We start from the raw sequence: 15,231 nt of genomic DNA on the forward strand, positions 1-15,231 counted from the left end.
CAAACGTATATTCACACCAACAACACCACTCGTAAGGAGAAATGTACAAGTACTTATCTTGTATAATATAATAAACTTTCATAGAGCCATAGCTGTAAACACCACATCAAATGTATGACTATCCTGCCTGTATTATGAGAGTCATCCTTTCATGTTTGGTGTAAATGAACACGAACACGTACATCTACCCAATAGAAAATCTTTGTTTTACCTCCGTTACCGAAGGTGAACGAAAGTTGTTTTCACCCCAGTCAGTCTGTCTGTTTGTCTGTGAACAGGTATCTCAAAAAGTTGTGGACGGATTTGGACAAAATTTGGCGGAGAGGTTGGGTGTGTGACAAGGAAGAGTTTATTAGATTTTGGTGAAGATCCGGATTCTAGAATTTTAAAAGTGATTCTTCACCATTGAGAAATAGGCACAAAAACGATGTATAACACAAAATCTCAAAGTTGGGTGCATTCAAACGAAACGTGGTGGACAGGTTGGGTGTGTGACAAGCAAGAATCCATTTCATTTTGGTTGAGGTCTGGATCCAGATCCGGCCTATCAGTGGGATACAAAATGTAAACTGATCAACCTGGCGGAGGTACGCGTCTACCGACTGCTGTTATCGTTTTTAATGCATCAGTTGTACATACAAGTTTATTTTCTACATCGAAATGGAGACTCATGGAAACATTTTCTTCAAGCCCTAAAGATTTGTGCAATATATTTCACATGTTATGAATCTAAATCGCATATAAAAAGTATCGAGGAAAGTAGTGAAATAAGTAGGGTTAATAAATCAAAATCTGATGTCAGAATACAAAGTGTTTCCACCTTTGAGAACACAAAGAGTTTGTGATCGATGTAACGTACAGTCACGTGAAAAAGTAAGTACACCCCATGTAAAGTTTTGACTTTTTCAACATATTTCAACATACAGCTATTTGATCTTCATTTCAACAATATTGATAGATAAAGGTGATATAATATAACAAATATCATGAAACATTTACATTTTGTAGTCCATTGTATAATATAAATAAACATAAATGCAAATTTCACATGTGGAAAAAGTAAGTACACCCCTACATTTATCACTACTTCAAATACCTAAAATTACAATCAGGTGCACCAGCTCAGGTGCAAATGATTAGAACATCGTTAGAGAGGATCTTGGAGGAACTTGTCTTATTTAAACCTCCGACATTTAGTTTGGTTTGCTCTTTGTTGTTGAAGTGTGCGGCGTCACCATGCCTAATTCAAAAGAGCTCTCTGAGGCCTTCAGAAAGAAGGTTATAGATGCCTACGAGTCTGGGAAGGGATTTAAAAAGATCTCCAAACAATTTGAAATCAACCATTCGACTGTCCAGAAGATCATCTACAAGTGGAGAAGATTCCAAACAACTGCCAACTTGTTCAGGCCAGGCCGCCCCAGCAAGTTCAGCCCGAGAGCAGACCGCAAGATGCTGAAAGAAGTCTCGAAGAACCCCAGAATGTCATCACGGGACCTACAGGTAGCTCTTGCCACTGTTGATGTCAAAGTGCACGAGTCTACCATTAGAAAGAGGATGCACAAATTTGATCTACATGGGAGGTGTGCCAGGAGGAAACCTTTGCTGTCCAGAAAGAACATAAGGGCAAGACTAAAGTTTGCTAATGAACACCTCAGCAAAGACCAGCACTTCTGGAACAATGTGCTCTGGACAGATGAGTCAAAGGTAGAGCTATTTGGCCACAGTACCAGAAGACATGTTTGGTGAAAACCAAAGACAGCATTTGACCACAAGAACCTGAAACCAACTGCAAAGCATGGTGGTGGAAATATTATGGTTTGGGGTAGCTTTGCTGCATCAGGCCCTGGGTAGCTTACATCATAGAATCCACTGTGAATTCTTCATTTTACCAGAGGGTGCTTGAGGATAATGTGAGGCCATCTGTCGGGAAGTTGAAGCTCAACCGAAGGTGGACTTTGCAACATGACAATGACCCTAAACATACCAGTAAATCCACCAAGGAATGGCTGAAAAGAAAGAAATGGAGGGTTCTGGAATGGCCAATTCAAAGCCCGGATCTAAATCCCATCGAGATGTTGTGGGGGGATTTGAAACGAGCTGTGCATGCAAGAAACCCCTCAAACATCGCACAGCTGAAAGAATTCTGCATGGAGGGTTGGGCAAAGATTTCTCCCAGTCGATGTCAGAGACTGGTAGACAGTTATAAGAAACGCCTACTTGAGGTTGTTTCTGCCAAAGGGGGCAATACCACCTATTAGAGCCAAGGGTGTACTTACTTTTTCCACATGCTAAATTTGCATTTATGTTTATTTAAATTATACAATTGACTACAAAATGTAAATGTTTCATGATATTTGTTATATTATATCACCTTTATCTACCAATATTGTTGAAATGAAGATCAAATAGCTGTATGTTGAAATATGTTGAAAAAGTCAAAACTTTACATGGGGTGTACTTACTTTTTCACATGACTGTACATACCATTCAACATTTTCGGGTTTTCAAAATACGCCTGTTGTCCCATTCCGAAGGATGACCCACTCCGTTTGTTAGGTCCGATGTGACATCAATGTCACATCCTGCACTTAGGAAACCAAATAACATTCCACATTGACGGGCAGTTAGTTCTTTACAGGAATGATGACAGGTTGAATCAACCCAACTGGTGTTGCTTCAACGACATGACAGCGGCTTGAACTCAAGACCTTGTGGTCTTAAGCCAGCCACCTTAACCGTTAAGCCAACACCAGGCATAACATACACATTACTTGAATCCAAAGGTATAACAGCCATGGGCTAACAAGCCATCATCAAAATTAATGTTGAACACTAAAATGACAGAGGAGCAACTGATCCAAATGTACAACGGCAGTTCGAGGTTTTTGTATGGATGCAAAGTTGAGGCGGGTGACAGGGTAGAAGGCAACGCACTGGTACGGCAGCACAAGGGGATGAAGATGAACAAACAGAAGTGAGAAAACAGAAGGAAACATAGAAACCCGCAAAAAGATGGGGCGAGGTATGGGAGGAGAGGAGAAAAGAAAAAGATCATGGGCGTAGATGAAGTATGACCTGAGGTGGTGGTGTGCTGCCAGCTTTAAACCATGGAAGGAAGAGAGTAATCAAACAAACTGGTGAAGGAGGCTCTACGAGTGGGAGACGAGCGGAACAGAGGAGTGGATGTGGGAAGAGCAAGCCCTGGATTAGGGGTTTCACAAGGGGTGGGTTACTCGAGAAACGTGTGCAACCTAATGGAAAGGAGGGATGCAAGATCAGAGGGAACATTGAGGCATGACTATCAGCTGCAGAAAACACGTTTTGTGCAATTATATCGTCTATCCTCAGCAAGTTATACAGGAAGTGACTGGTGGTCGAACATTTCTGGGTAAAACAAAGATGCCAGCCAACAGCCACGTGTGCTGTGGGTAATTTCCTTGTGAAGGACCATCAACAAACCAGCGGAAATTTACAGAAGACAGTCGGCGCAATTCAGAGATGTTTGTCTCACATAGTGTGCATTTAAATATTGCAGAGTGATCAAAAATGGCCAGAAATTGGAGAGCGATCAAAAATGGCCAGAAATTGGAGGGCGATCAAAAATGGCCAGAAATTGGAGGGCGATCAAAAATGGCCAGATATTGGAGAGCGATCAAAAATGGCCAGAATTGGAGAGCGATCAAAAATGGCCAGAATTGGAGAGCGATCAAAAATGGCCAGAATTGGAGAGCTATCAAAAATGGCCAGGTATTGGAGACCGATCAAAAATGGCCAGAATTGGAGAGCGATCCAAAATGGCCAGGTATTGGAGAGCGATCAAAAATGGCCAGAAATTGGAGGGCGATCAAAAATGGCCAGATATTGGAGAGCGATCAAAAATGGCCAGGTATTGGAGACCGAACAAAAATGGCCAGAATTGGAGAGCGATCCAAAATCGTCAGGAATTGGAGAGTGATCATAAATCGTCAGGAATTGGAGAGCGATCATAAATCGTCAGGCATTGGAGAGCGATCAAAAATGGCCAGGAATTGGAGAGCGATTAAAAAACGGCCAGGAATTGGAGAGCGATCAAAAATGGCCAGGTATTGGAGATCGATCCAAAATCGTCAGGAATTGGAGAGCAATCATAAATCGTCAGGCATTGGAGAGCGATCAAAAATGGCCAGGAATTGGAGAGCGATTAAAAAACGGCCAGGAATTGGAGAGTGATCAAAAATGGCCAGGTATTGGAGACCGATCCAAAATCGTCAGGAATTGGAGAGCAATCATAAATCGTCAGGCATTGGAGAGCGATTTAAAAACGGCCAGGAATTGGAGAGCGATAAAAAATGGCCAGGAATTTAGTACATGGTGTTGTCATTGTAGTGCAAAATTTTCTACACTAGTGGAACCAATGTTTTTTGGAATCCTTATACCCTAGGCAACAAGACCTGAGTTGGTTCCATTTTTTTCAATGGCGTATTTGGCGGCCATTTTGACTTTCAAAATGGCCGCCATTTTTTGCAATTTTGTATGTATCTTTTCACATAAAACACTTTGATTAACCATTTTTTCTGGCATTTTTGTCATTCCTTGTACAGAAAATCCACCAGAACACTTATATCCAGTTAACAGACGTTTTTTGAGAAATATCAGTCATCTTAAAATTCAAAATGGCCGCCATTTGAACCAATTTTGCCATTATTTTCATTTTGAAAGATGTATCTTTTCACATAAAACACTTTGACCATTTTTTCTGGCATTTGTGTCATTCTTTGTACAGAAAAGCTACTAGAACACTAATATCTCGTTAACAAAAACTCTTTCGTGGAATATCAGCCATCTTGAAATTCAAAATGGCCACCATTTGAATTATTTGCTGTGCTTCATTTGCACAAAGGCAAGCAAAAGCATATTATAAGTAAATTTTATTATTTATTTAATATTATTTGTCTTGTCAAGCTATGCCAAAGTGTGTTAATGTTAATACCAAACAAAACTGCAACCCAAAGGAAGGTATCATTAGTCATCTTGAATTTCAAAATGGCTGCCAAATATTAAAGTTACTACTACTATTCAAATATAAGGTAACATTGAATAATGTTCCTGGTATAATCATCTCTTTAGACAATAGTGCAATACATTTTGACAATGGTCAAACATTCAAAGGTCCATAATTTTGTAAATATCAGTTTTGTTTTCTTCATTGTAATATCTATGCCTAGTTGTCATCATCAGGGTTTTCAAGTTCCTCAGTTTGTTGCACAGCCGTGTTGGCACATTCTTCATCTGCTCCACATGCACATGACTCTGTGCATGTCAGATTGTGTTGCTTACAGGAACATCTTCTGGAGCATTTGCTTATTCCACATCCACACCTAACAAGCTCGACCACAGATTCGGGAGCTATTGCAATTTCTGAGAGGATAGGTATTGGAATGTTATCTGCATCACATGACCAGCCTAGCTTAAACGGTTTTTCTCTCTGTTGGTTTCTTTTTCTGTTGCCAAGCTTTCTAACACATGTATCAGATCACTTTTACTGTCTGAAGTTATCAGCGACCCATCAGTTTTCATAAGAGTTGAATTGATGGCGGTGAACTCGTAATTTGAGATAACATCTTGAAGGTCGATTTCACGACTTGACTTTGCTATCATTAGCAATCTGGCAAAGTGTTTTTGTTGCTTTCAATTCAACTTCCCCCTTAGTTCCTCTCAGTTTGAGGGTTTTGCACATGTCATCCCAGTTGAGATACTTAAGTTTGGTCATGCGGTCCCGTAGGTTTGTTGATCCACATATGCGCTGTTCAACAAAGGATTTGAATGCTTGCTGTCCACGGACCTCCATGTTCAGTATGTCCTTCTCAATGTTCTCAGGCACCACCTGTCTTGTCATCAAATTGTACAACTTAGCTGATTTGTCAGCAAATGGATTACAATCCTTCAATGTTGCCAATAACTGATTTACACTCTGTTCCCGTTGATTGAATTTCGCTGACGTCAGGTGATGATGACGAGCACTGGCTTCTTTTGACATACCAATCATCATCTCAGACTCCATGGCCAGTCTTGCTAACTCTGGGGCACAAAGACAGTATTTCAGGAGAGTTGCAGGCTTATTGGTGATTCCTTTTAGTCCACCATCCCCTTTGAGAACTTTATTCAGGAACTCTTGTCCTTGATCTATACCGACACCTGTGAATGGCACATCCATGTTTTGGTGGTGGCTGCTCCCTGGATGATCCATCTCATCATACAGAACAGTTGTTCCGGTATTCCAACTTCAATACTGTCCTTTAGCGACCCCTCAAATTTCCAAGGATTTTGCCTCGCCTGTGTTATTGCATTTCTTATAATCTTTCCACTTTGAAAGAGAATTTTGAACTTTGCTTGCATATCCTTCTGTTCAGCAGAAGCTGCCCGAATAGCTGCAGCACCAGCATCACTGGAATGAACTGTTGATAGTTTTCCAGATATGCCTGTGATTTCGACATTATCCAGGTTGTTCTTCAGTTTCTGGTTTAAGTATAGCCTCTTGTTGGGATCAAAACCAGGAACGTTGTGGTTCTGGAAGATATCTTTATACAGAAGGTGCACATCAGGCATGGGGATGAACTCTCCTTCATCAATCCTTTGCTGTATGATGCTTGTAAACTCTGCTTCAGCTGCTATGGATTTCAGGTTCACTTCCTGTTTGGCTTCAAAGGACAACTCACCACCCTTACGATGTGGACGTTGAACATATTTTTCCCAGTTACGAGTGTAACAAATGTGATGGTACACAATATCTCTAGCAAGTAAATCACCAGAAGTTAGCACATCACCTAGGTTTACCTGCCAAGTCTTGTTTCCACTCTTATTGACAATATCTGTGAAATGCGAGCCTCTACTATAACTAGTACAAGGATGGAGAACCTCATTAGTATCTTTCTGGCAAAAGAAACATTTATCTCTGAAGAATGAGTCACTTTTGCTTTGAGATCTTGTAACTGTTGACACAGTTGTTGCTGAAGTTGACGGTGCTGCTCGGTTTTGAGGATTCGACGGGTCCCCTCTTGCGGTTGGTCAGATTTGAAATATTCTTTGATTCACAAGATTTACTAAAGTTCACTTCATCACGTTTGATATGAGCACGATTTGTCACTGCCTTGTAACATTGCTTGTGCCATGTAGCCTTTTTTTCTTTAAGTACTACTGAATAAACATCACATAGTCTCTTACTAGTTGACGCAAAGCTTAAGTTGCCAAGTTGCACTCTTTTGTGGAAGCTGCCAAGAAATGTTTCATATGAAGCACATTTGAAATTGGCATGAGCAACGTCAACCAAAGGTTCAGGAATTCTCTCTTGGCAGAATACACAAAGTTCGTAACTTGTGCATTGCTTCTTAGAAGGCGGCTCTTCAAACGATGACATTATGCGGCGGTGAGGCTGAAATCCAACTTGTCTATGAATACCTGTAAGATAAAAAAGAATAAAGTAAATGTTCATATTTCTTTCATTATTGTAATTATAGTTATCTATGTGTAGTTTAAGACTGTAGAAATTAGAATACATACAAAATTGCAAAAAACGGCGGCCATTTTGAAATTCAAAATGGCCGCCGAAGACGCCATTGAAAAAAATGGAACCAACTCAGGTCTTGTTGCCAAGGGTATATAGATGCAAAAAAACATTGGTTCCACTAGTGTAGCAAATTTTGCACTTACATATAATAATTCTACATAACACCATGTACTAATTAGAGAGCGATCAAAAATGGCCAGGAATTGGTGAGCGATCAAAATGGGCAGAAATTGGAGAGCGATCAAAAATGGCCGTGAATGGCGAGCGATCTTGAGAGTTCTCATCTGCAATCAACTGCTGTCGCTGAAGCATGCAGTAAACTTGTTGAAAAATTATTTTTAGAGAATTGTCCAGATCACTAAACATGAGATTGCAAAATAATTCGACTTTAGTTTTTGAAGTATGGAAACAACCATTCATTTCACAACGTTCAAGAAGGTTCGTGTAAGGTGGGAGACCAAAAGTACTGTCAAGTCACGGTATAAAACAAATTGACACTACTAGGAATTTCAGGAATGAAGTCGGAGATTGAAAGAGGTGGATTTGGGGTCAATTAGCGGGGGTAGAAAAGATCAAGGTTTTGGATGGGGGGAGATTACAGATGGTGGTGAACAGCTGTTTTAAAGACCTGGAGGGAGGAGTGGGATTGAAGAGAGTGTGGGAGTTTGTTCCAAAGGTGGGAAAAAGAGAAATAAAAGAGTGAAGGTGAGCAGAGAGTCTTGAATTTGGCAGTGTCACAAGAAGAGGGTTGCTGGCATTTCTTGTGCATCCTGCAAGATTATTTGGGGGACAGCACAGACAGAGCTGGGGGAGCTAGGCCAGAGAGGAGTCGGTAGAAGACAGAATGACCACCAACCTGCCTGCGGTGAGAGAGTGAAAGGCCCTCAGAATCAGCTTCATCGCGGGAGATACCAATAATCCTGAAAGCTTTGGTTTCTACAGCATGAAGCCGAGCTGGGTATGAGGCAGGAGCACCAGCCCAGAGGGGAGAGGAGTATTCCATCAAGCTGCGGATGAAAGCTTTGTATGTGGTGAGGAGCTCAGAGATGCCAAGGAAGGACTTCACACGCTGGAGGATGCCCAAGTCGGCAACTGGCTTTGTTGGCCAGCTTGGAAATGTGGTTTTCCCAGGAAAGATCATGGCTGATATTGAGGCCCAAAGGCTTGACTAACAGAACTTCTTCAAGAGGATTGTTGAGAAAGTAGATGGGAGGGTTTTCCAGACGGTCTTTTCGGAGAGACATCGTGAGAGTGTGAGATTTGTCAGGATTGAAAGACATATTCCACTTGGTTGACCAGTTTGTGATTTTGTCCAGGTCTGCAGAGAGTGAAAAGGTGGCTGCCTGCCGATCTGAGGGTTGAGATATGGAGCGGCAGAGAGTGGAGTCATCAGCAAAGAGATAGAGAGGATTTTCCAGTCAGAAAGATCATTGATGAATACAAAAAAAGGCACAGGGCCCAGAACACTGCCTTGATGAACTCCAGCCTGAACAGGAAGGGGAGATGAGAGAATTCCATTCAGGGCCACAAGTTGACTGTGACCAGAGAGGAGCTATGCGTGGAGATTTCCATGGATACCATAGGAGGAGTGTTTGGTGAGCAGGGTGGGGTGCCAGATACTATTGAAGGCACAAGATATGTCAAGGGAGACAGCTCTAATTTCCTGTTTGGCATTGAGGACCTCCATCCATTGTTGAGAAAGCAGAAGCAGCATGTCCAGAGTAGAGTGACCTGGTCTGAAACCAAATTGATGATCATAGATCAAGCCATTGGTGAAGAGGAAGGATTTAATATCAAAAGCGATGATGGATTCCATGACCTTGCTGATGATTGGGAGCAGGCTGATTGGTCTGTAGTTGCAAGGATCTGTTTTTACACCTTTTTTATGAAAAGCAGTAATGTTCGCTTATTTCCAAGCTGATGGCAGATGACCTTGAGCAAAAGAGAGGGTGAAGAGAACAGAGAGAGGGTGAGATAGAGCGGTAGAGCAGGATTTTAGGATCTGTGGGCTGATGCCGTCTGGTCCAGTTGCAGAATCAGTCTTGAAGACCATGCCAGTCGGCCTGAGTGAAATGCCAGACTCGTCGACGCTGAGGAATGGCTGAGAATGACCAGAGAGATGTCCATTTGTTGAAAGTTTTTGATGTTGTGAGACCTGGGTGCATTTCATCACAAAGTCAAAGTGCCAGCATGGAGTGGAGACATTCTCCATGCACACCTCATATAATTAAAGGTTCAGCCAGAAACATTATGGCAAATGTTTTGTGATCCTCAGGTTTAATTTGTGTGGAATTTCTTATTAATCGTGGAAAACAATCAATGCACGGTTGTACAGCGACTTGTCACAAAATGAAGCGATATGAGCAATACTTGGACAAAGGCCAGGCATGCTGTCGCACGCAGGACATGAATGTACTGCACGATAATGCTCACCCTCACACAGCAAATATGACCATTGCTGCTTATGATAAGATGGATTGGGGTGGTGTTATAAATAATCCCCTACACACTCCAGTCTTGTTGCTTTGTGATTGTTATCTATTTGAACCACTCAAAGTTCATCTGGGTGGCTTTAGGTTTACGAATAACGACCTCCCAGCACGTGGCCTGAAGTGGCTCTGTGCCCATCCTAAAGGGTTCAAAAGCAGATGGCATTAATGTAGGACCACATTGATGGCACAAGCATGTACACACAGTACACACCAGGGGAATGCGTTGAGAAATGGGTGAAGTTTCAATTCCCTCGCACTGTTTCACTTTATCGAATAGAAAGTCCACATACATCAACCTTCATATCTTTCTGAAAAGATCAACATGATTCATAACCATTATTGGGAAATGGAATGTCACCAAATTAATAAAACTAGCAGGGTACCCTCCTTATGGGTGTCTTGTTCTGATCATGCAACACGTTCTTTTCACACATACCTTTATTTGGGCGGTGTACAGGCAACTGAAAGCTGCTTCAATCGCTCCCGAAAAGAACAAAAAAAACAAGCGTTACGCCGAGGTCCCCCGTCGGTGAAGTGATGTGAGTTGACAAAGTGGAAGATGAAAGGCGGCCATCTTGGATTTTGACGTGGTGACGCAATTTTCAATAGCGTTCTCCCTTATGCGTAGACACACTCACACACCAGATTAGAAGTTGGTACTTCGCTTATTTTTCAAGATATTCCACTCACAATGTTCAGACATATATATGGTGGCGGCCATCTTGGATTTTGACGTGGCGACCCAATTTTCAATAGCGTTCTTCCTTATGCCTAGATACACCCACACACCAAATTAGAAGTTGGTACTTCGCTTATTTTTCCAAGATATTCCACTCACAAGGTTCAGACATACATGGCGGCGGCCATCTTGGATTTTGACGTGGGTTGCACCCACACACCAAATTAGAATTCGGTCCTTCGATTACGCACGCATGCACGGACGGACGCACACATGGACGGAGGGGAAAACCAAAGTCCCCCTTTCGCTCCGCGGTGCGACGGGGGCCAAAAATCCCTGGGTTACGTGCATGAAGCAAAAACATAACTACTGCTTACAATAAAAAACACCTCACTGCCCTGAAAAATATAGGGATAGGAAACAATCTGCTTCTAGCTTTTGATTGGTGAACAAATTAATTGACCAATATGCAAATTATTAAACTTTCAGGTCAATCGCATGAAAATTGATGATTTTATGTGACGCTGACCTTTGACCTTTTGACAAAATTATTAATTTACCTTCTCCATATTTCTTTGGTGAAAGCTTTGAATTGGTGAAAATTTTGGTGAAATAAGCTTTGGTGAAAATTTGATGACAAAACACAAATGGTAAAAGATTACAGGCCTGACATGGACACTGCACACACACAGGGACACACACACACACACACACACACACACACACACACACACACACACACACACACACACACACACACACGGACACACACACACACACACACACACACACACACACACACACACACACACACACACACACACACACACGTCAATGAATTATAGCAAGGACATTAGTTCCTTGAGGCTCAGAGGTACAACTGCAAAACGTGGGAATGTTCAAACAAGACAGCCAGAGCAGCCAAATAAAATTAACTCCTCAGTTATAAATTAGCATGTCGGAATTGTCACAAGACGGCTAGACATCAAAAATCTTGCAGAGGTAATGTGAAAATACAGACTGCTCAGGAGTTTGAGTCATCTGAAAGTTATCATTTGCTGTAATGGTTTCAAAATGAAACAGTAGAACTGTACAAAATGATTTATTCATCAAGATACATGTACAAACTGGTTCAACTAAGGCAGGGCAGGTACACAGGGATAGAAGGAATAGTGATAAATGGCACCCTCAGAAGTAGTGGTTGCAGTGGAGGTCGTTCAATGGTGTGAGCATGCCGCAATTAGTCAGAAAAGTGCGAAATCAGCAACCCACAGAGGCGCTGTTACAAATTGGTGAGCACAAAATCTCTTGGGTTTGAAATCAACAGGACAATGAGATATCAGTTTGATATTGGTAGGCTTAGAATTCATAATAGGTAACCAAGCATAAGCGGGATTCAACCCCAGGTACGGTATAACCACAAACTGTATGTACAAAGGTCAGACAAATGGGAAGGTGTGTAATTTGTCAATGTAAGCAATTGCTCATCCCTTACTGGGGGTTTGCATTCCCAATGTTAAAATGTATTGATTATTCAACCTCTTGCAAACTTTAATGACACCCAATACATTGCGAAGCAAACCCAGACATTTGAATTGCCAGGCAATGACAATGGTTGCAAAAACGACCAGGTGATTTGGTTTTTGAATGAGGATATAATAGTTCATTAAATAACCTTATAGCCAAACCTCCAATCAGCCATTCGGTGATCATAAAGGAGTGGAGGAGCTGTCTGCCAGAATGAGTTGGTGGACGAACAATAGGTGAGTTATCACCTGCACCATAGCTAAATTCCAAATTATTGCCTTGACTACTGCTGCAACGGCAAAGGCAAACCATCCAGTGAAATCTTTGCCATGTGACTGCTTTTGCAGTACTGAACCTGGAGAGACAGACAGAGACAGAGAGACAGAGAGACAGAGAGAGATAGATAGATCGATCGATCAATCGAGATCCATAGACAGGTACATTACCAGCTGCTTTAACATGAAACAAGCAGTTCACTCTCGCAAGGTAAGAAAAGACACAAGAATAACTCATCACTGGTGTGACTTTATATCCTCTGGTGCATGACTGTGTACAAAGCTGAGTATGTCCTCCTGGCTCAGCTTGCTGTTCCAACTCCAGAAAAGCTGCCCAGCATGGCAAACACTGCACTCGAGAATTACAATTACAGAAATCGATTAATTCATGCATCTTCCTTACGATCTACAAGTTGGGTTATGTCATACTGTTTAACTTGTACATTATATTCAGGGCAACACATTCGGAGGAATATGGAACCACAAAATGGTATATTGTCACCAATGCAGGCTCATTGAAAAAAAACAAAAAAACAAGAACAACACTCTTCGACGTCGACCATGATATGCCTCTGCCCACATTATTGCTACATTATAATACTTGTACCAAGTTTGATTTAAATCCATTCAGCTATTCTGAAGTTATCACATTTTACCTGACACAACCGCTGACCTCTTGACCCCAAAATGTATCAGTTCATGCCTACATCATAAAAATACCTGTACCAAGTTGTAATTTAAATCCCTTCAGCTGTTCACAAGTTATCACATTTTTACCTGACATGACCTCTGACATTTGACCTCGGGACCCCAAAATCTAATCTGTTAATCTTTACATCATTATACATACCTGTACCAAGTTTGAATGAGATCACTTCAGCCGTTCTCAAGTTATAGACCTATTACAGACTTTGACCTTTGACCTCTTGGCCCCAAATTATATTCAGGTAATCTTTACATCATGATACATACCTGCACCAAGTTTGAATTGGATCACTTCAGGCATTCTTGAGTTATAAACCGATGACAGACTTTGACCTTTGCACCCAAAATCTAATCAGTTAATCGTGACATCATTATACACACCTACACCAAGTTCGAATTAGATCACTTCAGCAGTTCTCAAGTTATAGACATATTACAGACTTTGACCTTTCACCCCGTGAGCCCAAAATCTAATCAGTTCATCTTTACCTCATTGTACACACATGCACCAGGTTTGACTAAGATCCCTTCAGCCGTTCTCAAGTTATTGCGGTAACGAAAACCTATCATGGATGGACAGACGGACGGACAACCTGAAATCATAATGCCTCCGGCGACGGCATACAAATATATATATGTGTGTGTGTGTGTGTGTGTGTGTATGTATGTATGTATGTATGTATGTATGTATGTATGTATGTATGTATGTATGTATGTATGTATGTATAAATATATATATATATATATATATATATATATATACTCAAAGGCAAAAGTTATTGTGACACGGAATTTTTTCATTGGTAATCTTGTGAATGAATTTTTGGATTTGAACCAGAGAAAGAGTGTTAAAATGGTCGAAGAAACGCAACCAAGCAGTTGTTGTTCGAATTGCACGAAATTTGCAAGAAGCATGACATATTCGAGAAAAATGGCCAGCAATGTTCACTTCAAAAGGCCAGACAACCAGACGCTGATCATTTCCACTCAATGCAGTCTTAAGAAGTGCAGAAGTCAGAAAAACACCTCTATTCATCGTTCTGGAACAAGATCGACATGCCACGCCTCGGGGAAAATGACAGATGGAGAGCTATAGGTATGCTTCAGTCTGGTACCTCGCAGCGAGACGTTGCTCGTCGATTCAACGTCCATAGAAACACCATTTGGCACTTATGGCGACGTTTTCAGCAAAACAATCAAGTTATAGACCATCCCCGTAGTGGCCGCCCACCAGTAACGACCCCACGTCAAGAACGATGGATTCGAACCACGCACCTCCAACACAGGTTCCAGCCAGCAACCCTTACAGCCCGTACCATACCTGGCTACAGAGATGTATCTGCAAGAACAGTTCGACGACGTCTACGCGTCTACGGCATCCGTGCAAGACGCCCAGCCCGACGGCCAATTCTGACGCCAGAACATCGACGTCGACGTCTCCAGTGGAGCAGACAACACTTGCGATGGGGAGCACGTGAGTGGAGAAGAGTTTTCTTCACCGATGAGTCACGTTTCCTTCTTCACCGAGCTGACGGCAGGACACGTGTCTACAGGCGCACAGGTGAACGTTACATCAGGCCATGTGTTCTGGAAGGGGATCGTTTTGGAGGTGGGGGCGTTATGATCTGGGGTGGGATAACAGCTGCAGCAAGGACGCCAATGATTGTGATTGAGGGGATCTTGAATGCTTTGAGGTACCGAGACGAGATTTTGCAAATGGCCGCTTTACCGTTTTTGCAACAGAACGGCCCTGGAGTGACGTTTCAACACGATAACGCCAGACCACACGTTGCTCGAGTTGTACAGCAGTATCTTAATCAGAACAATGTTAATGTGTTACCCTGGCCCGCAAGATCCCCTGATTTGTCACCCATTGAACACGTCTGGGATGAAATGGAGCAACGTTTACGACGTCATCCGAATCCTCCAACAACGCTGCAGGAACTCCGCCAAATCCTTCCTCGGATATGGAATGATATTCCCCAGGACTTTCATCGACGTTTAGTGGCC

The 15,231-nt window shown here is 42.0% G+C and overlaps 1 protein-coding gene across 3 annotated transcripts in view; it reads right to left on the bottom strand.

Annotated features, from left to right (window-relative positions):
• Positions 1-11,800: 11,800 nt before the first annotated feature.
• The window catches only part of CMTR1 (cap methyltransferase 1), a 122,176-nt gene continuing 118,745 nt past the window's right edge, over positions 11,801-15,231 (bottom strand). For all 3 annotated transcript variants that reach the window (XR_010982023.2, XM_068100807.2, XM_068100806.2), the window contains exon 23: positions 11,801-12,865. Coding sequence is in view for 2 of the 3 variants with exons in the window: in XM_068100807.2 (XP_067956908.2) it covers positions 12,754-12,865 (112 nt within the window). In the remaining variant the exon portion in view is untranslated. The remainder of the gene's footprint in view (positions 12,866-15,231) is intronic.

This window comes from Myxine glutinosa, chromosome 9 (assembly GCF_964187855.1).
Source record: "Myxine glutinosa chromosome 9, kmMyxGlut1.1, whole genome shotgun sequence".
Classification (NCBI taxonomy): Eukaryota; Metazoa; Chordata; class Myxini; order Myxiniformes; family Myxinidae; genus Myxine; species Myxine glutinosa.